The sequence below is a fragment of the Chelonia mydas genome, chromosome 3 (assembly GCF_015237465.2).
Source record: "Chelonia mydas isolate rCheMyd1 chromosome 3, rCheMyd1.pri.v2, whole genome shotgun sequence".
Classification (NCBI taxonomy): domain Eukaryota; kingdom Metazoa; phylum Chordata; order Testudines; family Cheloniidae; genus Chelonia; species Chelonia mydas.
In genome coordinates this window covers 187,745,838-187,771,214 of record NC_057851.1, presented here as the reverse complement: position 1 = coordinate 187,771,214, position 25,377 = coordinate 187,745,838, and the positions used below count along the sequence as shown (strand labels likewise).

The 25,377-nt window shown below is 41.4% G+C and overlaps 1 protein-coding gene across 1 annotated transcript; it reads right to left on the bottom strand.

The window, feature by feature from the left end:
* Positions 1-574: 574 nt before the first annotated feature.
* On the bottom strand, positions 575-24,245 carry RAB1A (RAB1A, member RAS oncogene family). Its single transcript, XM_037896049.2, has 6 exons — positions 23,850-24,245; positions 11,007-11,079; positions 10,292-10,387; positions 6,182-6,277; positions 2,224-2,355; positions 575-1,888 (listed from the first exon to the last, which is right to left on the bottom strand). Exons 1-6 carry the CDS (start codon positions 23,870-23,872, stop codon positions 1,691-1,693), a joined length of 618 nt encoding a protein of 205 aa, XP_037751977.1. The 5' UTR covers positions 23,873-24,245; the 3' UTR covers positions 575-1,690.
* Positions 24,246-25,377: the final 1,132 nt, after the last annotated feature.

Here is a 25,377-nt window from a genome sequence, read left to right as displayed (position 1 = left end):
TTCAGTCATATGACAATACTCACTTATTTTGGTACCATGTATTAGGATTTCCTGTTAAATGGACACAAAAAAGTTTATAATAATTTTTGTAAAGAGCTGCTCCCCCAGAATTTGTTTCCCATATTCAAAAGCAGATTTGCACCAATTTGTTTTCTCATTTGCATCTCACAACATACCCAAGTTATATTTTGCAATCACAAGTGAGTGTATTTTTACCCAGGAGGGAATGAATGTCCGCATGGTCATTTTAAACATGAGATATTTACAAAGTAAATTGAAAATTGCAGTTTAGATAAAGCTGAACAATTTTACCTTTATAGGAAGTGTTCCAGGCTAGTGCCTGACACAGGAAGCTAATGATTTGATTAGTTCTTCTGTACAAAGATCAGATCACATGTGCATTTGGTTTTAATTGACTCAGCTACTTTGCTGCTACTTAATTTTGAAGTCTTTAATCAGTTCCTTTATTTTAAGGTACAATTTCTTGGTGACTTCTTACTGACCTTTCAACTGTTTTAGTATCACTTCAGTTTCATCCTACTGATGCCCTGTGCAGAACTGAATAATAACTAAGTTGTTGCACTATGTTTATTAAATAAAGTCAAAACAGTATTTGATTAAAAGAATATGGAAGTAACAGTATATAGAAAGACATGACATACTGGCAGAGTTACATCACTTTGAGTTGTTAGTTTTAAGTCATTCACATGTTAGGAAAAATGTTTTCCACCTCTACTACAGAGCAAAGTAGACAAGAATTTCTAAAGGAAGTCCTTCAGAAATAAATTAAAGTTCATAGACTAAGATGGGGAAAAAATACTGTACATTCAGAATGCATTATGCTTCCATGAACATTAGTCTCTTAAATTGTCTTTCAAGTACAGTATATATGCCTGAAGGACTAGGACAACTTAGTCTTTTAGGCCATACTTCCTAGTTACATTTTTGGGGAAGGGTGTTTGGTCTACTAGAGGGTCTAAAGTGCCATTACTGCACATGATACATTTTGGGCACAATGCAAGCCTAATTTCCCCCTTAGCCATAAGAATTAAGACAATATTTATCACCATACAGTTTGATATTACTTCCAATAAGTACAATATTTATTAAACATTTCTTCGGTTGTTAGTTACATATTGTGCAACAAATTACAATATTCTGCAGCCACAAATTATATGCAGAGTATGAAGAAACTATTAATCAGATAGTGTAATCTTTCCATTTATAACTCTACAAGAAAGAACTAGCAAATCAGATCTTACATATAACATCTTACTAAACTTTATGCATGGAAAGTGACAGACACTGTTGTGCTGTTTGATACAAAATGGCTGAACTTCATCTTCAGAAGACTAAACCCAACATCAAAACATGCCAATATAAACATCAAAACAAAAAATATATTCTAACCAACCACGGGAAACAGTCTGGTATCAGGAAAAGCAACAAGGATTACACACATTTATAAACCAGTACACAAAGGTTTAAAACAGTTCTGAAAATGAAGTCAGCTGTCTTGAGTCAAGGGAATAAAAAAAAGTCAGCATTGACCATTTACAATCTCTGACCTTTGTGGAGACGGTAAGAATCTGTTGTAGTGCAGCTACATACAGTACAATTCAGGCAATTTTTTTCACTTGGGTTCAGATTGCAAAATTCATTGTTGTGAGACAAAAGGGGGAGGCAAATTTTAGCAGCAACCTCCACTAGACTGCTTGACTGGAGTGCTCTGAATTTTAACATTGGACTTTTCTGCACCACCAGCTGTAGCTCCAGGACCCATTCGTTTTTTAATCTCTGCAGCCATGGTCATGAAAGACTGTTCTACATTTGTTGCATTCTTTGCACTGGTTTCCAAAAATGGAATTCCAAGGGAATCTGCAAATTCCTGTGAATTGAGAAATAGCAAAGAGTAAGTCTTAATACTTGCTACTAGAAAGCTCAGGATTCACCCGAGTTACTTTAAATTAAAAATGGATTTATGAATGTTCAGGAAAACGACTACTGGTTCAAACCATCATCCCTCCCTCACCAGCACAACCCTTAAATTAGATCATGTGCACTTCATAACACTTGAGGGACACACCAGGATTTGCATTTTCTAGCATCAGCACATTTGAGGACTAACAGAAGTGAGTTATTTACTTAATTAGGATGCATTCAAGTAGGTTCAGTTTTGGTAATATTTATTTGACTGGATCATTAATAAGCCAGTTGACATACCTTTGCTGTTGTATAGTCTACTACTTTCTTTGTGGTCAGGTCACATTTGTTCCCTACCAACAACTTGTTAACATTTTCACTGGCATAACGGTCTATTTCTTGCAGCCACTGTTTTACATTATTGAAGGACTCCTAGAAGATAAGAGATTACTTTAAGTATTCCTCTCCAAGAAACCAGTGCCATTACAGTACCATTCATTATTCAGAAATTGGAGACAGCCTTCACAAGTGCACTATTATAAATTGCATCATCTGCATATCCAGTGATAGTTTGTATTTCAGATGCTTTGCATGTATTTATCTCCTTGATGTTAAGCAAAAATGCTAGCATAGAAACACGTCTCTCCAAATGGTAGGAGCCAATATATAGTGTACTTGGACTTTCAGAAAGTCTATGATGAGGTCCCTCAGCAAAGGCAAGTCTTATCCAGGACCACTTAAGTTTGCTTAAAAAGGATCAGTAATTGGTTAAAAGATAGGAAAGGGATAAGAACAAGTGGTCAGTTTTCACAAGGGGCAGAGGTAATAGCATGGTCCCCTCCCACCAGAAGTCTGAACTGACACCTGGGCTGCTCAGCATATTCTTAAGTGATCTGGAAAAGGGGTGAACAGTGAGGGTGCAAAATTTGCAAGCAATACAAAATTACTTGATAGTAAAGTCCAAAGCAGCCTGCATGGGGTGACGAAATGACAGATGAAATTCAATGTTAATAAGTGCAAAGTAATGCACATTGGAAAAAATATTGCTGACTGCACATACAAAATAAAGGGGTCTAATTTAGCTGTTACCACTCAGACTGTGCGGTCAGCATGGATAATTCCCTGAAAACATCCACTCAATGTCAAGAGTGAACAGAATGTTAGGAACAATTAGGGAATGGATAGAAAATAAGACAGAAAATATAACGCTGCCATAAATCCACAGTATGCCCACACTTTGAATACTGTGTGCAGTTCTGGTCACCCTGTGCCAAGGATACTAGACTTGGAAAAGCTGCAGAGAAAGGCAACAGAAGTTATTAGGGGTATGGAACAGCTTCCATATGAGTCGAGATTAAAGACTGGGACTCTTCAGCTTAGAAAAGAGATAAGTAAGGGGGACTGTGACAGGTTTATAAAATCATAAGTGCTATGGAGAAAGTTATTTATCCCTACACAACAATTAGCGGTCATCTGATGACCCCTAGCACCTAACTGAAAGAACTTCACACAACAGTCAACTTTTGGAATTCATTGCCGTAGGAGGTTGTGATTGCCAAAAGTAAAACTGGGTTCAAAAAAGGATTTGATAATCTCATGGAGGAAAAGGTCCACCAATGGCTATTAGCCAAGATGGCCAGGGAATGTAACCCCACACTGAGTTTCCCTGAGCCTCCAACTGCCAGAAGCTGGGACTGGACCACTCAAAGTTGCCCTATTCTGTCCAATCCCTCTGAAACATCTGGCCATGGTCAGAAGACTGTATAGGATCTAGAAGGACCACTGGTCTGAGCCAGTGTGGCTGTTCCTCCTGGGGGAATTCTGTGCCACTCCACATGCACAGAACTTGTATCCACTGCAGAAAAATGCCTGACGGGGAAGGAACAGGAAGCTGCAAGAGCAGCCACATGCCCCTCCCCAGCAGCACGGCATGGCATTTCAATCACCCAGAGAGGAAAATCACTGCTGGGGGAAGAGAGGGCAATGGGACTGTGGACACCCCAGCTCGTGCTGGGCCAGATGCACCTTATCTGCCCAACCCCATGCATCTATACCCAGATGTTCCTGCCAAGTCTCGTGCCGCCCCCCTCCCCCCCCCCCCCCCCCCAAGCCTCACTCATTGCATCCGGAGTCCCCTGCACCTGGCTCTCCTCAGCCCCACCCAGTGGTTCCTATCCTACACCAAGCTCAGCTGCAAGTCCCACCTGGGTGAGGAGCACACTTCCTCTGCATGGAGTGACTGGGTCAGACCCACCCCCAGTTCCACACCTGCCCCCTACTTCCAGCTGCCATTGCTCCCCAGCCATGGGGCAGGGTCACAGCAGGGTGCTGCTCCCCCATCAGCCCAACCACCATGCATCTGGACTCTCCACACCCAGACACCCCCACCAAGCCCCTTGCACCTGTCTTCCCTGTCAAGCCCCAACCCTCCTGCATCCAGATCCCTGCTGAGGCCCTCCCACAAGCCTCACCCCCTGCACCCAGCCCCAATGCACCTGGACCGGACCACCCCACCCCACAAGCACCCTGCACCTAGATGGCCCCACACAGAGATACACACAGAGATCCTGCCAGGTTGAGTCTGCCCACCCACACCTGGTGTGCTTAGCACGGGGGGGGGGGGGGATTTTCTGGGGCAGGTCCAGCCTTTGCACTGTCAGGGTTGGTGCAGCCTCACTGCTGAATCAGTGTCCCTGGGGTGGGGGGAGACTGCAGGGTGATCTCCCACCTCTGTGCGACCAGTGGCCTGTGTTCCCCACTGCCACACTGGAACCTCCACATTTATTGAAAAATAAAATTTGGTGCAAAATTTCCTCAGGAGTATCCTATGTTCTCCAATCCTGCACTAGTGTATGCTGGTTCCTCTGACCTGGCCCTACTGCTTCCCTCAGCTCTAAAAAGACCCAGGGCTTCTGATTGTCTATCCCTAGCATTATGGAAGTCTCTAGTACGCCCATCCACAAATGTTTCCTCCAGGGTATGTATTGGACCAATGAGAGCTTCCTGCCCCAGGTCCTCCACTGTCCCTGCAGAGGAGCCTGGACTCCAAATAACTGGGAAACATGTCTGAGCTGTCAAAGCAGTACATAAGTAAAACTGGCCATATGCCAAGTACCATCTCATACAAGTGTAAGCTAAAGGAAAGGATGCTTTTTCACCTTTGTAAAACAAAAGCAGACACTGGACTACTAAAAAGTCAAACACATTGACAAGTGAGTTTTGAGTTCTTTTAGGGCAAGCTTCAGAGAAAGCAGTTTTGTACTCTGTACTGAGGAGTGGTCAGCCAATTGTATTCTGTTCAGTTAACTGGGCTCCAGGGGCCCTAATCCATCTTCAGCTGTCTTCCCAACAAAAATCCCTACAAGCCATGCCACTGGAACCATCCATTCTGCAAAATGCATCAGTGAGCAGTAACTTGAATTCATGAGTTAACTAGGAGGGCAACAAGCGTATTACAGAAGTTTGTTTTCATAGTGTTAGATGCCCTCATCAAATCTACAAGAAAAGAAGCCTTCAGGAAAGCCTATTATAATAGTTCGCCAAGATAATGCATGCGTGATGGAAGTAAATTTGCTGATGTTAAGATGTTTCCTATTCATTTAGGAGAAAAATAAATCCCATGTCACTGAAGATTCTCAACTAGCTTTCATTTCAGAAGGAATATAAAACAGTATGACAGCTCTCACCCTGGGAGTATCTGATAGTAAATCCCACTACAGCAATTCTGACTCTAGGCCACACAAAGCTTAAGTACATATGGAATAAAGCAGGAGCATTTGCCCTTGGAAAGTAGGAGTTTTCCTTCAGTTAACTTAAAGTAGAAGTCATTTTAACCCTTTCATGCTAGTGTTGTTCCTGCTGCCAATACCAGTACATTTTAACATGTCCATGTCTCAGCTGCCTGTCAAGTTTTGTTGAAAGTTTTTCCCATCCCCACCTGACACCACTCCCCCAACTTGAAGCCCAGAGGAATCAGCCATAAAACTAAGTCTGGCAGAACTAAGAAGTTTGAAGCTGTGTCTAACTTAAGTTTGTGTAATATTGGTGCAAGTCTGGAGAAAACTGATCAGTTAAAAATATTCAGCAAGTATGACCAGATTTTTAGCATTCAGAAATACCAATTCATAGCCTATAAGGTGTCTGAGCATAATTCAAGAGCCAAATAAATCTACATCTGAAAGAACTGACTTTGTATAAGTTGGCCTAAGTTGTTTCTCAAGGTATAAAGTACTACATGAGTGTCTAATTTAGACCTTACCTGGTCTGTAACATCATACACAACTATGATGCCATGGGCTCCTCTGTAATAACTGGAGGTGATCGTTCGAAATCTCTCTTGGCCTGCTGTGTCCCACTGCAAAGTGTGATAATTAAGACTGTTAGAGGTCTAAACAAAAAAGGTGTAACTGTACCAGAGAGACTAAAGTTTTATTTTTACAATCCAGTTAAAAGACTATCTAATGGCTGGACATCTGAAGTTCCCTGATTACATACAATCAGTTGGAGTAGAAACATCCCTTAACAATGAACACTCTCAGAGAAGACAAGTCAGTCATCTTACCACTGCTTTACAAGACAGCCTGCACAATAACTGTTCACTGAGCACCAGTCCTGTCTCACATTTTAGAACTTCAGTGCAATGAAGCAGCCTCCCCCATATGAGAAAGATTACTGCAGCAGAACAAGCCTCTAAAATGATCCTTGCAAGTCCATAACAAGTAGATGGAAAAAACTTTCATCTTCCTACAGTCTGATAATACTAACGGGCATCCTCTTTCCTCCTAAGAAACTGAATGAAAGTAGGCTAGCCAAAAGAACCACCACCCAAGGCCAACACAATGCTGTGAAGAATATTAAGGCAATCACCTTCAACTGGAATCCAACTTTAGGGCCACAGATCAGTTGCAGCAGTACCTCACACCTATCCCAGCCCACTCAAAAATGGCTTGTCAAGCCTTTTGTTTCCCAGATGTAAGATATGCAAGTGTTAAAACTGATTGCCTTTGAGGCATTGGCAAGGCTGGAAAGCAGGTAGAAACTAGTTTCAAGCCAATTTCTATCATAATAGGTCAAGGGCATGCTACTGAAGGCAGCTGAAGTCATGTTAAACTACTTCACTAAATCCTTGTCGACATTAGCAGAGACAACCATTGCCAACTGTTTCATCAGAAGTGCAGCTGAACTGCAGGTATACCCAAAAAATAAGCTATGTTTAGCATCATTTCAGAAACCGTTGTCAAAAATGTCTGATTCAACTGTATCAGCTATTACTGACATCCCTTGGGCTAGATTTATTGTTCTGCTACAATGCTTAAGTGTCACCTAGGCTGGTGAAGAGCAGCCCTCCCATAGACAACCATAACCCCCCGGTAATAGCCTTGATTTAGGGGGCACACCCACCTAGGGCAGCCCCAGCTCCAGAACTGCTCCTGGGAAGGAGCAGGAGAGAAGAGAATCAGGACAGGAGAAGGAGGGGACAGGACCAAGACAATCCTGCACCCCAATAAGGCAAGACTGGACCTAAACTGCACAGAAGGATGCACCAGCCCCCAAGAAAGGGAAGTGTAAGCCCTTGCACCCCTCAGTGCAGGGATAAGATTGGTCCCTTTCCAGCAAGTTTTACTAGTATAGATGAGCTTAACAATTGTAGCTTTTGGTTCTCTCAGAAGGGTTTTCATAGAAGCAAATCCATTTGTCTAAGTATATTAGTCACTAACTTTAGCAAGCCATCTACAATAGATTTGTATATTTAGCATGGGAAAAGTTAAATTATGAAACCACCACCTACAATAGTAGTTCTATTTTAAAGAATGCGTGAAGTGTTATAGACAACTTCTGACCTTAAGTGGCTAGAATGAGTTTCCAGCAGGCTCCTACTCTCACTAGAAGAGCTGCTTCTAGATTTAAGCTTTTTCCCCATAATATTTTCAGTACTAATGCAATACTTTGGTTCAAAGTTTAAGATCAATATTAAGAGTGCCATGTCATAGTAGTAATATCTCCTTTATTGCAGAGTACTATAGCTCAGTGCAATTACATTAATTCAGATTGCGAAGTCACTGTCCCCTATCTATTGGCATTCTTGAGAGCAGAGAGTGTAGTGCAAGGAAAGTATGCTGTAGGTAGTCCATGCATTTCAAACCCTGGACTATTGCTAATGCTTATTCCAAACCCAACTATATTAGTTTAGGTATTTTTGGCTCCTATCCCTATAGAATCTGGGCACTTTACATTACACAGAATACTTAAGTCACCCAAAATAATTAGTTACCACCATTTATTAGCCCTACCCATGCACTCCGTGTTATGGTAGCCATTAAATACCTTGCTAGACAGGTCATCCTTGACCTGTCCTAAACTGAACAAGTTTTGTAGGCAAGAGCTTTCTATTGAAAACTGGGTCTATTCTAGGAACCAAAAATCAAAGCAGCTTGTAAGTGTTGCAAACACACAGGAGAAAAAGTCATGTTTCCTGGTAGGCAGCTAAAGACCATTCAGGGATTTAAAAGATAAAATTCTTCACATTTTACTCAAGTGGCTAGTACAAAGCATGTTCTATATGCCAATGGGGCAAAATGCAATTGAGACAGGCTGCTACATCTGCACTGAACTGTCCTTGAAGAACATCCAGAACCTTCAGTTCTAAGCAGAGCGTAATACGGTTTCACCTGAGCTAGATTAAGTAACTATGGCGAAGTGTAAGTCAGAGTGGAGAAGCTGCAGTTTGGCAGAATTAAGAAGTGTAATTTACACACATTGCTTGATATAAGGCAGGGGTCTAAGAGTGTTTAATACCACCTCACACAAAGACTAAGCCTATTAGGCCACGTGAAAGATGTATATACCAGCGGTATAGTTAATTCACTGTTACACCTTCACTTCTACACCCTGCCAAAAATTCCCACCCCTTCTTTATGCAGCTCACATACTGAGGACACCCTCAGGCACCCAGCAAATGTAGATTCTGGAGCGCCCAGCTCCTCCCTCTGCACCTGTCTCTCTACAGAGATACAGTTCATGGGCCACTGCTTTCCTTCCCCTCTTCTCCTGAAGAATCAGTAATATCTGAGCCATTCTTCTCCTTGTCTTTCCCACCAAGAAGGGGTGGATAGCAGTTCCCTCAATCTACTCTGCAGTTTCTGCTCTTCCTAGGCAAGCTTTTTTTTTCCCCCTCCAAAGCCCGAACACACTTCAAAGAGGCACTAAGAGCAAAAATGGCCAAGTAAAGAATGCTTTTTACACAAAAGCATATTTAGTCTGCTACTACTATATAGCAACTTGTGATAGTTCTATTTTGGTAGACATCCATTGGCAACAGAAGGTACTGAGGTCTACCTACTTATTACTTGACTTTGGTAAATTACACATTAACTCCACTATACAGATGTGGGTCACTGTTAGTTTCCCAGTTTTAAAGGGCTTTGACATCTAAAGATAAAGCCTGTAAAGGCTAAGTGTTAATACTACATCCCCAAGTTGGTGTTTCAGCTAACTCAAGGTGTAAGGTTAATCTGAACATTCTTGCTAGCAGAAATAAATTTAGTATTAAGAATTTGAGCAATGCAGGTTAAGAGTGTTTACCTTCCTCAAGTGTTCAGGTTGAACTTACCAGTTCACATCTTTCACTATGAGGCCTAGTTGTATACTAAAGACTAAGGATCAGTTACCCAAACACTAACCAAGTTGAGGTTCCTGCATTTAAGAGTACCAGCAAAGAATGTGTATGTACTGGGCAGTTTATATTCAATAGTTTAAAGTTACAGCCATTTGCACAAAGAGCAAAGAGTTACTATAAAGCAGTTCCTTACAACACAAGGTAGATTTTCAGGCTATTTGTGTCTTAAAAGATCTGTATCTGAACCTGCATTTGTTAAATGACAGGTGTCCTCCACTATTCATTAACCATCTTGATACTGGATTTAGCCCAAGTGTTTTCCTTATGCTTCATTTTTGTTCATAATCTAAGCAATTTGCAACTCTGAGATGCTGTTTAATCTTTCAGCTTAGACGAAGACACACCTCTGTGCATCCTATAAAACTATCTACAAGCATTGTAATAAGTGCAGGTAGACAATCCTATCAAGAGCTAAGCGAGATATTCGCGTGAGAAATCTTAAGATTGAGGTACTACTTTTGATTCTCAAGGAAATGCTTGCTTACAACATGTTAATAACTATGCAACTTGGTTTTCAAAAACAGTAGTTCGTACTTGCTTATTGAAACATTTGACAAGCAAATCTGCCCAATATTTTACTGGGCATACAGAAAAATGTGCCCTGTGCCAGATCTATAAAGTTATGGATTAGTCAGAATTTACAAGATTACTATTAATAGCCTCTGAATATTATCTGAGTTAAGACACACTTACTATTTGAAGTTTGATAGTTTTCCCATCTAACTCTATAGTCCGGATTTTAAAATCCACACCAATTGTGCTGATGTAGCTTTCTGTGTATGTGTCATCCTAGAACCAGAGAAAAGAATAAATTACTGATTACAAACCAATGAAATCTTAAATCTCTCTGTAGGAATATCAGATACCTATGGTGAAGAAACATTCATAAAATGCCTACATTCTACTTCTACATTATGTTAATTGGGATGGGGTCTGTTTGAACAGTGCCTAACACAATGGGCCCTTGAACAAGGCCCCTTCAACACTACCAGCATATAAATAGGAGCTTTTGAAAATTTTCCTCATAGGTACTCAAGTCACTTTCAAAAATGGAACTAAGTCCTACTGACAGATTTGGGAGCCTAGATTTCATTAAAAGTCAATGGGACTTAGGTACCCAAGTCAACTTTTGAAAGTTTTTCCTGGTCTCATTAATTAAGAAATGGGGAATCACCAGTTCTTAGCCATTCATAAGTCATTGTGACAGAACAATCCAATTAGCTGTATCAGTAAAATATGGGAAGAGAATAAGCAAAGTACCCTCTTGTACCCACCCATCTTCCCTTGGCATACCAACTCCCGGAAAGTCAAGTATCAGTCCCCTCAAATGGAGGCACCTCACTTACAACTGCTTGAATAAAACTTTATATCATTGACAAAATAGCTTTGAAAGCATAACTGAACTTACTGCAAACCTAAGTAGAAGGCAAGACTTCCCAACACCAGAGTCTCCAATCAGAAGTAGCTTGAATAAATAGTCACTGCAAAGACAAGATATTATGTTAGTATTTATATACCACAAATTTTAATTGGATATTTGAAGAACTTGAGTTACTCAGTCCATATACTTTGGTGTAAATACAATTTCAAAGAAATAGCAATTTGCTACCATTACGGTCAGGAAATAAGATTACTATTCAGTCTTTACTATTTTGTATAGTATACTTTATTTAAATAAAAGTAAACACTCACATGTTGGAATGGAAGATTCAGTGTTTGAAGTATGTTCTTTACATTTGCAGTACTCATGTAATGTTTTGTCATGTAACAGAAATAGGATTGGTTTTAACTAGACCTTATTCTCCTTTGTGCACTCAAGTCAAATACATTACTGTCACAATTGTCAGTATATTCATGTTTCTAAATAGCATAAATTCTCACAAGTAAGGATTTATTATCCTAGTACTAACTGTACTAAGGCTGAGTCAACTAGCAAAAAGTCAGTAAAGATTATTATTAACAGTTGGCTCTCAGATCTGAGAGCCAACTCAAGCAAGCATGTACACCAAAATACCTGGTCACAGCAGAAGAATGAAAAGCTGGGGACTGACTTGTCTTTTCTAAATTAAAAAGAGTAAAAAGTTTGATTCCACCTCCTTTTTTGGATCAGTACAATGTACCTACTCAGTACCAAAACAGAATGTGCCTTCTAAAGTTTGCTCAATTACACCCTTGTTGCTAAAACATTGAACATTGTCAGTCAAATCTTAATGGATTTTTTTTTTAAACTGGCTGAAGTTTGCCTTTAAGCCTCAGAAGGAAGGCTAACAGTGTAGTGTGCAACTCAATGATTTGCTAACAGCCATCACTGAAATGTAAGCAATTGTATTATCAGTGTCTTAATGAAGACAAGAGCATTTGATAGTCTTGGCTGAGTAAGAGCTAAAGATGACAGCAAATCATTATCTATTCCATTCCACTCACATTGCCTTTAGTTTAGGCAGAGAAAGTTTGCTACTGGCAAACCAGAACAGAGATTTTCATGCTCCAAAAAGGTGTCCAATGTGACATTACTCTGTGGAGCTGCCTAGAACTAATCAACTAAGAACTCTTTACTCTGACCCTTGTCACCTAAGTGTATCAGGTCAGAACTGACCATTTATTAGCTAAAGATCCCAGCCACCAGAATGACAAATATGGAATGTGGAATCAATACTGCTAAGGCATTTGTACTTTTTAAACCAGCAATATTAAGGATTCAAACCTGAGAAACTAAGTTAACTACACCTTGTAAATTTTAAAAAAGGTATTGATTTAATACTTCAGTATTGATGCCAATATTACTATACTGAAGTCTGAATACCAGACAGCTGCCACTTACAACCAACCAAGAAAGTTAAAGCCTTGAGTTCTGAGATTCCTCCCTTTGGCAAAAAATCTAAGATACCATTCTATTGGTTTAAACAAGCTTCAACTTCAAGAGAAATGAGATTCTATTTCATTAATACTAGCAGCCTAAGTCTATTGATCCAAATATAAGTCAGTCATAACTCAAGACAAATAGGGCAGTGTAACACTAAAAGAGATCAAAGCTTCTGTAGGAGACATGCATTGTACTGAAGAGTAGCATTGTCGTCTCCTGAAGAAAAAAAAAAAGTCTACACTGACAACTCCCTATTTTAAAACCTATAATCATGACGGTTATAGGGCAGTGGCATTAAGCCACCCCTGAACTATAGTTTGGGCCACATTTGTCAGTGATTTTCAAATATCTATTTATGTGATTAAATGTTTGATAGCATAGAAAGACATGGAAAGACATCCTGCTCATCTCTGGTACATCTGGAGCTGTACATTGGTCATCCCTATACTCTGGCAGGGAGATACGTTAAAATACTCTTTTCCAGACACATGGAGGTGCCATTTGAGACTGTTTTTGTAAGTCATTTGACTACTTTTCATGAGACTATGTAACAGTGTAGGGAAATAGAATTGAGAGACCTTATGACAATTATACTCATTAACAAACATCTTTCTCAACTGTTTAAAACATTAACATTTCTCAGCTATACAGATCTGATGCTGGTGTAAGGAAATTTGTACTAAAGTTGATCACTACAGCAAACAGCATAACTTGAAGTTAAAATCTGGAACACTTACTTATGAGAAAATTGTTCATCATCAAGATACCAAATTTAAGTGATCACATACAGTTTGCTTCATATTGCCATGATGTATTATAGCAGCCTAAACCAGTGGCTCTCAACCTTTCCAGACTACTGTACCCCTTTCAGGAAATTGATTTCTCTTGTGGACCCCCAAGTTATGACTCACTTAAGAACTACTTGCTTTACAAAGTCAGACAAAAAATACAGAAGTACAACAGCATACTATTACTGAAAATTGCTTACTCATTTTTTACCATGTAATCATTTAGAATATAAATATTGTACTTACATTGCAGTGTACAGTATATAGAGCAGTATTAACAGGTCATTTGTGTCTGAAATTTTAGTTTGTACTGACTTCACTAGTGCTTTTTATGTAGCCTGTTGTAAAAGTAGGCAAGTCTTCCTGAGTTGATGTACCCCATGGAAGACCGCTCTGTGCTGCCAGAGGTAATCTCGTTGAGAACCACTGGCCTAAACTACAGTTAATAACTTGCAAAGAACCAGACAGTATTTATACTGCAATATTTTAAGTTGAATGGACATTTAGCTTAGTCATACTCTTCACACCACCATTTGAACAATCCACTTGCCCAGAAGATATTCCTGACCACTGAGGGGGAAAATGCCATCATCAACTTCAGTAGAACCCAAGCATTCATTTAAAGATTACAGCCTTCCAAACGTCATGTTTAAACAGATGCACCACTATTTCTCCCCACTCTCCTCCTCTGTCTACCTTCTCTCTGCATTTCTTTCCTTGCAGTATCCCCAGATCCCCCACCTTTATGGGTTGTATTGCCATCTCACCTCCATTTCATCTGCTGAATGGATAAGCAGTAAGAAAGTTCTTGACATTTTAAATGTCATTATGCTTTGAAGTTAGTATTCCAGCCTGAGCAATGGGAGACCAAAAAAATTATCAGACCCTGTTGTGAAACAATGGTATTCTCTTACCACCTCCACTACTCCAGCATGGTTTAGTGGATAGGGCATGGACAGATACTCAGAAGACCTGGGTTCTATTCCAGGATCAGACACTTGACCTCGCACCGACTGTCTTGTCGGATTAGATAGTAATCATCTGTCTTCCCCAAAAGCTTACATTTCTGTAAATCCTCTAAAACAATAGGACCCTAATCTCAGGGCTGAGCAACAAGCAAAGAATCACATGATATGGAGTCCTTCAGTATTTACAAGAGAATCAAATAGCCCTTTAACTAAAACTGCCTATTAGATGATTACCTACAAATGACTGAAGACTGCAACTACTCTAGAGTGGTCCTGCAGCATAGAGTTAGCCTGTTCTAGACAAAAAAGGGGTATTGAGTTATGCTACCTATACCCTAGTAAGGTTAGACAAGAGTGTTCTTACCTTTAGAGCCATCAACTTGAGGAGACACTTACTACTCTAGCTATGTACAAGAGGCTATGCTAAGTTTAAGGTAAACCGCCAGAGACAGGAAGACAGACTTGAAGCTGACCACTCATTACTTAGCCACAGGAGTTTCACAATATAGAGATGACATCTGGAATCTTCTCAAGTGGACAAGTCAAGGATAGTCTTAACTTTCCATTAGCTTGACTGGTACTACCTATATGAATTCCCCTAGCACTGCCCATCAGCTGGACACCAACTAGCTGGAGGAAGTTTAAACATTCCCTCCATCTCCATAACACTGGAAAGAGCTGTAGGCAAAATCCAAATACTAAGATCCCCACCACTTTTGTTTCCTAAGCAACACACAGGGATAGCACTTTGGCACTAGCCAGGGATTAGCAAGTGTATGATAGCTGGGTGAAGCCTTCACCCAGCTTTCTCTCTCTTTTTTTATTAAATATAAAAAGGCTAGTCATTCTAAAGCCAAGTTAGAAGTACAAGGAGGTGTTTTCTCTTTTAAGGTTTAGCTTCTATAACCTATCACATTTACCAAGCACATATAGATTTGGGAGAATCTAGGATTTGTTTTTAACCAAAAGTACAAATATGTAAGTTTAAGATTTTTAAATAAAAAAGTTTCTAGATCAGGAAAGAAGTAGGAGTTTACAGTTCAAGGGTTCTCAGCATTTTGTATGTCATCCACCAAGTCATGTGTTCATAAGAGCTAGAAATAAAGTAAGTTTACCTGCTTACAGAAGTGTTGCCCAAAATTTTTAATAAAAATCCCTAGCAATTTGGAAGTGGAGACAAGTAAGCCAAGCATACTCCATAATTAAGTTTTTACAGACTGAAACTTGTTACAACTTCTAAATCTGACTTCTCTAAAGATTGGATTACTGGAAGTGTGACTATTAGCTACAGTATCCTGCTTAGGGCTAGCATGCAGAAAACAAAATGGTCACAACAGCTTTAAATTCTTTTCTAGACAAGGACTTAGATCAGGGGTTCTCAAACTGGGAGTTGGGACTCCTCGGGGGAGGGGTTGTCACAAGCGGTCAGCCTCCACCCCAAATCCTGCTTTGCATCCAGCATTTATAAATGGTGTTATAAATTAAAAACGCTTTAATATATTTAAGGGGGAGTCTGCAATCAGAGGCTTGGTATGTGAAAGGCATCACCAGTACAAAAGTTTGAGAACTACAGACTTATTTTCAAGAGAAAGCCATACTGGTCCATAAGTTTCAGTGTTTACTTATATCAATCCTGTTGTTCTGAGCCTCTGCCTTTCCCTCCAGCCTTCGACAATTCTGCCTCATGCTCTACCAAAACAAAAGGAGCATGCAAAAAGATTAGACAGGCAGCCACCTGAAGGCAGTTGTTCTGAGAGAAGTGCTGCTATAGCAATAGGTTTGGAGCAGCAGAAAGGCAGGCAGTTTTAGTGAGGAGTGGAGGACAAAGTACATGACAAGTGGCCCACTATTTGTCCTCTGGACATAAGGGTCAGGCCTTCAGGCCCCTAAGGGCAAAGAGCCTTGCTGTAAGCCAAGAAAAGACACAGCAACTCTAAGTGAAATTGGAGACTGACTCAACAGCTCAATTGAGAAACTTTGGAGTAGTTCTGCTCATTTCTAATTTAGACTGAACAGTAAAGTGAGCCATGCAGTAGTTCTCTCATCTACAAAGCCAGCAAGATGCTTCTAGCAAGACACAAGCTAGTGCTTCGATATTACTGTTGTGAACAATTCTAAGATTTAGAAGGGACACTTATTCCTCATTTTAGAGCACAGAATAGCTTAGTGAAGATTCTGAAAGATCCACTATGGTCTGGTCTTCACTGGGAAGACAAACGTATGTTCTTAGCACCTGTTAGCTAAGAAGTTAAAAGCCAAAAGACAAGGCAGCTGTAAAATTAATGTATTAGCAGGCATAGGTAAACTAAGCTCTAGTGCAGTGGCTCAAACTTTTTTATGGTGACCCCTTTCACATAGCAAGCCTCTGAGTGCGAGCCCCCTTATAAATTAAAACCCACTTTTTATATATTTAACACCATTATAAATGCTGGAGGCAAAGCAGGATTTGGAGTGGAGGTTGACAGCTCATGACCCCCTGAGGGGTCCCTACCCCCAGTCTGAGAACCCCTGCTCTAGTGTATACCTCAACCTGCCTGGTCATCACTAGGATCTTTCCTCATGTCAGTCACCACACATTAAGATGGCCAAGATAGGCTGCACACAGTATCAAAAACTCCTTTAAAAGTGCCTCCATCTTATATGCTGGCATTCATGATCAGCCACAGAGCCCTATAAAATTTGTAATAGCTTTTTGCAGGTCACAATGCAACTCTCATATTTGGCATGGCAACAATCCCTCCCCCATAATGGAGTGGGCCAGGCCAAACTTGAGTGGTGCTGTGACCCTGCATGTGACATCTCAACTTCCAGGGTAGGGAGCCAGGCCCAGCCCTGTGGGACAGGACTGCAGCTGCAGGGTGAGTTTATCTTGTTTTATAAGTTGTTTTATTTTGTATTTGGGAAAAACATGGGGCTGTAATCATCAGGAATGGGAAAGATCTAAGGTTCTTTGGGCAACTTCTGCTGTGCATTTCCTTGTTTTGTAGTGCCGGGAATCTCACCTCTCTTGTCAGGCTAGCTTCTATTTTATAATGTGTTTGCGCTCCTTAGTTTATATTAACTTTGAGTCAGGGCTGGTGTTGGTTTTTGCCTAGCAGAGAAGAAGTCCTAAGGGATGCAGATTGAGGCCTCAAAGCATTACTTCAATTATTTAAAGAAAAAAAAAAAAAAAAAAAGAGTGTCCCCCCACTATACTTTGAAGGAATTAGCATCACTGTGAAAGAGTGACAATGTTACTAGCACCAAGAGTTTCCTTATGGATAAGTGTCCAAACCTGGAAAACTTATATCAAACTTTATCAAAAGAAAAATGGCATTGGTGGATATATCATGATGCGACCCATATGGAAGGAATTTGGTGTGTGATGTAAACATGAGGTCTGCCCCTGTGATCTAAAGTAGCACTTTATGTATGCAAGGAAGTGCATAGATATCCTCAAGTGACTTCAGTATCCATAGCTGTGGTGGACCCAGAGCCACGAACAGAATAATTGAAGACTGTTTCTCTATATGAATGAACCTGGATTAAAGTAAGGGCCTAATAGCCACATTTGTCATAACAATCCCAACAAGGGAGAGTTTCCATTAACACTTAGAGCACCTGGGTGGAAAAATACAGCCACAGGAGAACAGCTAGAGTATCATTTTCAATCCACTTTCTCCAGAATTCACAAAAAGATCAGCAACTAAATCCTAGCAAGCTAGAGTAAAATGTTTGGTTGCCAGATCTTGTCTGATTTTTGGCTAACGCATCTGGCTGGAGTATCTTTGTTTAACATCACTACAGGTGAATTTCTTTATTTAGACAGGTTATGTGGGACTCTGTAGCTTAACCTGTGCATAATGCATTCATGTAGCTGCAGATAGCCATATGATTGCCCCATATGTAATTGCTGCATAATTGTGTCCTGTAATTTAAGCTTTTTCAAAAGTTAAGTCTAGCCCTTATGGTTGAAAAGAACCTTCATGAAGTGTACTGAATGTAAATGGATGAAATTATCTCAGCAGACATTCTCAAGCAGCTGGGAAGTGTGAAACTTCTCCCAGTCATTATGATGGGGAGTTAACAGTGAACTTGGATTCAGCATCAACTATTTCAATGCTGGACCTTAGATAAACAAGCTAGTGTAACTGTCCATTGTGGGATACAGCAAGTTGTAGGGGGAGGTGTAGCAGGGCAGCTCCAAGCCATAAAGCAGTGGTTCTTAACCTTTCCAGACTACTGTACCCCTTTGAGGAGTTTGATTTGTTTTGTATATCCCCCAAGTTACACCAGACTTAAAAACTACATGCTCACAAAATCAGGAATTAAACATTTTTTTTTTAAAAAAGTGTCACACTATTATTGAAAAATTGCATTCTCCTCATTTTTACCATGTAATTATACAATTAATCAGTTGGAATATAAATCTACTATACACTGAAAAATACACAGCAGTATAAACAAGTCACTGGCTATATGAAATTTTAGTTTGTACTTACTTTGCTTGTGCTTTCTATGTAGCCTGTTGTAAAACTAAGCAAACATTTTCCTGAGTTGATATACCCCTGGAAGACCTCTGCATACCCCCAACAGTACATGTACCCCTGTTGAGAACCACTGCAATAAAGAATTACTAGGCTGAAGAGAACAAACGCTTTTGAATCCTCTTTACTTTAAGGTAAATTTATGGCCAATCTCCCCTCGCCAAAAAGGTGAGGGGAAGGAGATGCTTACCCTCCCATTGTCCAAAACCCTCAGTTTCCTCCTCAGTAGCAAAGGTATCAAGGCTGCCTCAAAAAAAGTGTCCCTATCCAACTTCTGACAGTACTTTCAATGCTATTATACATTTACATTACAAAAAAGCCAACATGAAGTTTGGGTACATAACTGCATCTAAAATATAATACTATGTTGAGGTTATACTTTTTCATATTTGATTCATTAAAAGCCTGCCACCAGATTTCTCATTTGCCACAGTGTTGTAGAAATCAGAGGGTCTAGCCAGCCATAAGGAATTCTTGGGGATTGGTTTCCCAAGCTCCCTGTCAGCCAAAGTGGGGACATGGAGGAACACAGCACCCCACTCAGATGCCCTTCCGGAGCTCATTCAAGAGTTTTATGCGCTACAACAAAGAGTGGACCATGGACTTCTGATCAGCCAACATCTGTTTTCACCCAGCACATGCACATCAAAGATGGGTGGAAGTAGGGTGCTTTGGTCCTTCCAGGCTTAAACTGACAGACCAAGGCAGTTGGGAAGGAGGGCTTGGGGTTACATGGTTTGTCTAGATCAGTTTTGCAACACAACAGGAGTGTTCCTGTCCACACAAGTTAAGGGCACACTGGTTATATAACAGTTACTAGCATGGTTTTAACCCTAATGCAGAAAGAACAAGAGACTAGGTGATCCCTTATGTAAGACCAAAATTGATAATGTAGTGGAAATTTGTGTCCTGTATTAAAGTGTTCTTTAGGATTTTGTACCCAGTGTAATAAAAAGAATAGATGTGTTTTAGGGATTGCAGTAGATGTCTATCACCAAGAACTCTTAAATTCTTTATTCTGCTACCAAAAACTTTGACTAGGAGGGGAGATTGATTGGTTTTCTTTTATAGTCTCATTAAGCTCAGATTTTACTTAAACAATGTGATAGTTACTCTGAAAGATGAGGTACCATTAGTTCTACCATGGCAGCAAGAGAAGAGTTGCACTGTTTAGAAGTACAGTAAAGGTGAAAAGAAGAAAATCTCATTTAAAGGAAGATAAAAAGCAGAGTTAAGTCAACTTATGATTGATTAAAGTTATTTATTGCACTCCAACAGTAAGCGGAAAAAGCCACAATATTTACACTTTAAACACGAACTTGCCCTACACTGGAGAAAGCAGCATTTTTCTTATTTGCAAGAATACCTGCAATTCAGTAATAGAAAGTCCGTAAGCAAGTTCTAAGAATTAGAATGGACCATTCCAATAAGAGTATAAAAGAAAGTAAAGACAGTCTAAGTTTGAAAAGTATCAGAAGTTTCATAGGAGAAAAGTAATGAGTAAGGAATTTCTAAGCCATGGATTAGTGAAGTCTCCAGAATATACACTTTCTAGAAGTCCAGAAAGGAATTTAACCCTCATGATGTAAGTTGTATTTCCTGTAAGGGATGTGCTTTAATCTTCCCCTTTAATCTTTTCCATTCAGACTAGTTACTTTATAATTTAGGAGTGGCATGGTTTGGTCACTTTGGAAGTCAATGGAAATCCTTTATTCTCCAAAGAATAGTGTACAGCAGCCTCCAACCCTGTGGCAGGGTGAAGAGTGCTATATCTGGTTAACTAATTTCTGTGATAAAAATAAAACTAAGGATTGATATTAATGAACTCTTGCATCCCTCTTCATTTTAGATTTCAAGCTTTGAATAGTACAAAAAAGCCAGCATTATCCAATCTAAAGTGTGCATTTGTACAAGTTTTTTCCATATTGAAGCTAGCTTTTCTAACATTAAATGCCAGTTTTTCAAACCGAGTATGCAACAGCTCATTTTGGGTCTCTTCTTTAGAGATGCTATTCTTCTGAAAGGGTGTTTACATTCACATTGATACATACAGGTCTGTCAACAACTGCTCCCACAAGCAGAACAAAACCAAGATGAAAATTAGTACACCTACACACCTCATAATTCCCTGAAAAAAATACTACTCAAACATTTAACAACAGTCAGATTTTGCATGATGTAGAGTTTCTGCCCACTGGTCTCACCTTATAATTAAAATTAGGACTAAAGTTGTAACGTTACCTTATGTATTTTTCTCCTTGTTTTGTTTTACTTGCCAACTTGTAAAATTTAGTAATTTTCAGTGAGTCCCTTAGTCACTGGAAAACTAGTTCTATTAAAAGGAAATATTTGTGTGTAAATTGTTTTATTTGAAAACCAATTGTGCAAGTACTTCCCATCCTTCCAGACATATCATGAACATAGTAAAAAAAATAAATACACCTTATCTCTTCTCCCCCCCGTTAACTGTTACAACATTTTAGTCAAGTGTTTCTGAACTTCTCCAATAGTTGGAATCACTAACAAGCTTTCATTATAGCATTTGCTCTAGCCTATTTATTACTAGATCTTGTAGGGAGTTGTCCAGATTACTGAATATTTCAAAAAGTCAAATGATTGTGAAAATGCTTTGATAATCTGCAAGTCTTTACATTCACTGATCATATGTAACTATATGTTTGAGAAGTGTTTTTGCTGAAATCACACAAACTTGTTACATAATCCTATCAAGCAGCAAAGCTAGCCAGCTTTACAGAAACAAACCAAACATCCTGCTTTGTCTTGAAGTCCAAGATTAAACTTGACCCAGAACCATTCTAATCTTGAATTTGGGGGTTAAATTAATTCTTTCAACAATGATTTACCCTTCAAAGGATTTTTACCATTTATCAAGAGATTTCTGAAGTGCTTCTCCTTTCAAGGCTGCTTCTAATTAGCCAGCACAAAAAACACACAAGGTTGTGATCATATGTCAACCAAGAAATTCAGAAGCCACTGTCACAGAGAAGTAGTCCCACTATGTAAAAGCAAACCTTTAGAATCATAAAAGATTTGTTTCTGGATTTACAGATATTTAATTTTATCAAGAAATATCTAGACATAGCCAAAAACTAAGTCCACAACTGAATCACCCTTGCTTTCCAATATTCAAAACACTGTAATTTTGTGATAGTGGACAGAAAGGTAAATCTAGCTTCATTATCCCAAGCTGAAATGCAAAGAATGCCAGAAGAAAATAAAGGATTTTTAAAATTCACTTCAGTATCTACAGTATTAGATACAAATAGAGCTTGTTTTCACATTTTCTTTAATTATAAGCACGGATTCTGTTCTCTTGTACACTGGCAAATTGAGAGAGCAAAAAAAAGATTGTCCAACTTTTCAGAGGTGGCAAAGTCACACTACTCTTAGCAGCCTCCTGGCAACAGTAACTAGGGACCTCAGTCAGCTCTACTCCCAAAGTAGTAACTATTAAAATAAATAAAAAAATCAAACACTTAAGTTGATCAAAAACTGTCACTTAAGTTGCAGTGCTATTATTAATAAGTATATACTATTTTTCATTCATAAATGCCTCTATCTCCAGTTCAAGGCATCACCTGTAGCAGTGGTTCTCAACCAGAGGTCCAGGCCCCTTGGGGGGCTGCGAGCAGGTTTCAAGGGGGCCACTAAGCAGGGCCAGCATTAGACTCACTGAGTCCCAGAGTACAAAGTTGAAGCCCCACCACATGCGGCTGAAGCCCAGGGGCCTGAGTCCCCTACTCAGGGCTGAAGCCGAAGCTTGAGCAGTGTAGCTTTGTGGGGGCCTGATACTGATCCTGGCTTTTATATGCCGAAAACCAGTTATTGTGGCACAGGTGGGCTGTGAAATTTTTATAGCATATGGGGGGGGGGCTCCCTCAGCAAGAAAAAGGTTGAGAACCACTGACCTATAGAAATATTTCACTATCAAACCACAGTATTGCAAAATCTACATAAGCAAGAATGTGTTTTGCAAGAGCCATGTGACACACACATGACTTGCAGCTAAAATGAAGGGTGGACTTCTGAATGTTAAGCTGCCAACAGCAAGTGGTCAGAAAGATCCACTTTCACAAGAACTAATTTTTCCAGGTTTTTAAATCCTTGGTCCCCTTTCTCTCCAAGGAGAAACTTAATATTTTAGGGACCGAACAAGCCTTAGTAGAGTCTTAAGCATACAATGGCAGTGAGATTTACTTGAAAAATCAAATTAAGTTCTTCCTTCTCCTGCAATGGTTACCTGGATGAAAGTTAAAAACAAAGTTTACTATGAACGTCTGGTCTACCGTTTCTCATGTTAGAGGAGAAAATACCATTAACTTTTCATGACAAATCATGAAACCTCCTCACTCCCTATCTGTGAGGATTGCCAGGTGTAACCCAAACTCTCCAGAGAGCATAAAAGGCCATATTGGTTTCTCTTTTCATTCATCTTAATTGTGTGTTTTTCCGTGCCATTTTGTACGGAGCAAAAGCGATTTGAAAGACTGACTGGAAGAGGTGATCATTCGCTTTACAGCCTGTTAATAACCAATGAAAACGGACCCGAGTTTGCCAGGGCTGTACGCAAATCGCTCCTGGCATCTGAAAAGTTGGGGGGGACCCAGAGCCTAGCCGGTGACCTCAGGTCCCCCTCCCATCCCCCTTCCCCAAACCCCAGTGACCTACACCCTCTGTTAAGGCCCAGGAGACGCTGCCCTGCCCCTCGCAGGCAGACAGGTCATGTTTACTACCCCCCCCCCCCAAAAGAAAAAAGCAAAGCGCTGTAGCCAAGCCCGCGGGCCAATGAGGTGCTCGCGGCCACTCATCCTGGCTGGAGGATGCCGCCACCTGGCTCTTACCCTGCGCTTCCCACGGCAGCTCTCACACCCCGGCCCCACACCCTCCTCTCCTCCCCCCAGCCGGCTCACCCCGCCCCACCTGCCCCCCACCTCTCCCAGCCCCACCGCATCCCTGCCCCGGCTCGCACCACCCCTCGCCGGGAGGCTGAGGCAATGAGCCCCCCCGCCTCCCTCACAGCAGGTCCTCCTCCCCTCCCTCATACCGGGCGGGCGCCCCCGCGCAGTGCCACCCCCCCGGACTCACTATTCGGGATTCATGCTGGACATGTCAGTGGGGACCCCGCGGCCTCTGGAGAACGAGCTCGCTCTGAGGAGCAGCGCCGGCCAGACCCCCCCAGCGGGAGCTCCGCAGATGCAGGCGTCCGACGGGGCAGCGGAGGCAGCAGCTTCTCCCCCGTCCCCTCGCAGGCGGCGGCCTCCGCTCTGAGCTCCTCAACCCAAAATGGCTGCCAGCCCCGAACCAGGAAACAGGGAAACCTCTCCCCAAGGAGGGTTTACATGGTGGGAGGGCGGCGGCGGGGGACGCTGGGAAAGCGAGTTCTCAGCCACGTGAGCTACCCCTGCATCCTGCCGGAGCCTTTGACGGGTAGGAACTCGCCTTCCCGGCGCCCCCCGCGCCTATCCGGCGCATGCGCAGTCTCGAGTCTTTCTTTTCTCTCCTCGGTTGACTCTGCTTTGCTGTCCAGGCAGTGGATTGGCTGAGAGCGAGCCGGCCGGGCAACGTCAGCCGTGAGACGTGGCAGCTCGGGCGACTCACTAACCGGAGGGAAAGAAGAGGGCGTGGCCGCGGGTTGGGGTGGGGAGGGGCAGGAGGGCAGGGCTGCAGTAGGATGGAAGGAGCTGGGGTAGGAGGGCAGGGCAGCAGTGGGTAGAGGGGGCAGGGGCAGGAGGGAGCAGGGCATCAGAGGGAGGGTGGGGGAAGCAGGGGCAGGAGGGTCTGGCAGCAGAGGGCACTATTGGAATGGAGTGGCTGAGTGAGGGGGCAGCAGGAGGATGGGAGGAGAGAGGAGCAGGGGAGGGAGTGTGGGTTTGGGGCAGCAAGGGAAAGGTAGGAATAGGGTTAGCAGTTGGGAACAGAGCGGGCAAGCGGCAGCCTGGAACACACCTGCATGCAGCAATGCACCCAGCAGTGCCCAGGCAATTACACACCCATTTGGACTGCTGTGGTTGTGAGCAAGGCCAACTACCACACGGTCCTCCTCTGTGCCAAACTCCACCAGCACATGGTTATCTGGGATGGGAACCACTGGGGCAATAGTCCCTACTGTGGAAATAGTCTGCCCACTAGTGACCCATAATGCACTGGTCACTGATTAGGTCACCTGTCTGCTTTGGGTTCTCACAAACGTCGAGATGCCAGAGCCACTACGCATAACATTGAACACACCATGGTACTTATTTTGCCAGCATCAGCGTCTTCAACATGGGTCTCCTTGGTTCTATTCCGATCGCTAGCTTGTCTCAGAAGATGCTATCAATGAGCATGCTGCGAGGTGGTCAGAAGCCGTGTGGGAGCACTTGCTCACTGCCTAGGGTAGTGACGAAATCCAGATCAAGTGGAACTGAACCATTTTGAACATATTGGCCTATGAATGGGGGTCCATGTGTCTAGCTGAGATAAGCAACACTCAGACTGACAAGAAGTGTCATGAAATAGTAAAGAGACTTGCGATCCAGTACAGTAGAATGGAGATAATTATAGTAATTAGTGTAAGGAGGAAAACATTTTCTGTGTGTCTGTGCATAAGTTGCCACACACCCCACTGCTCCTC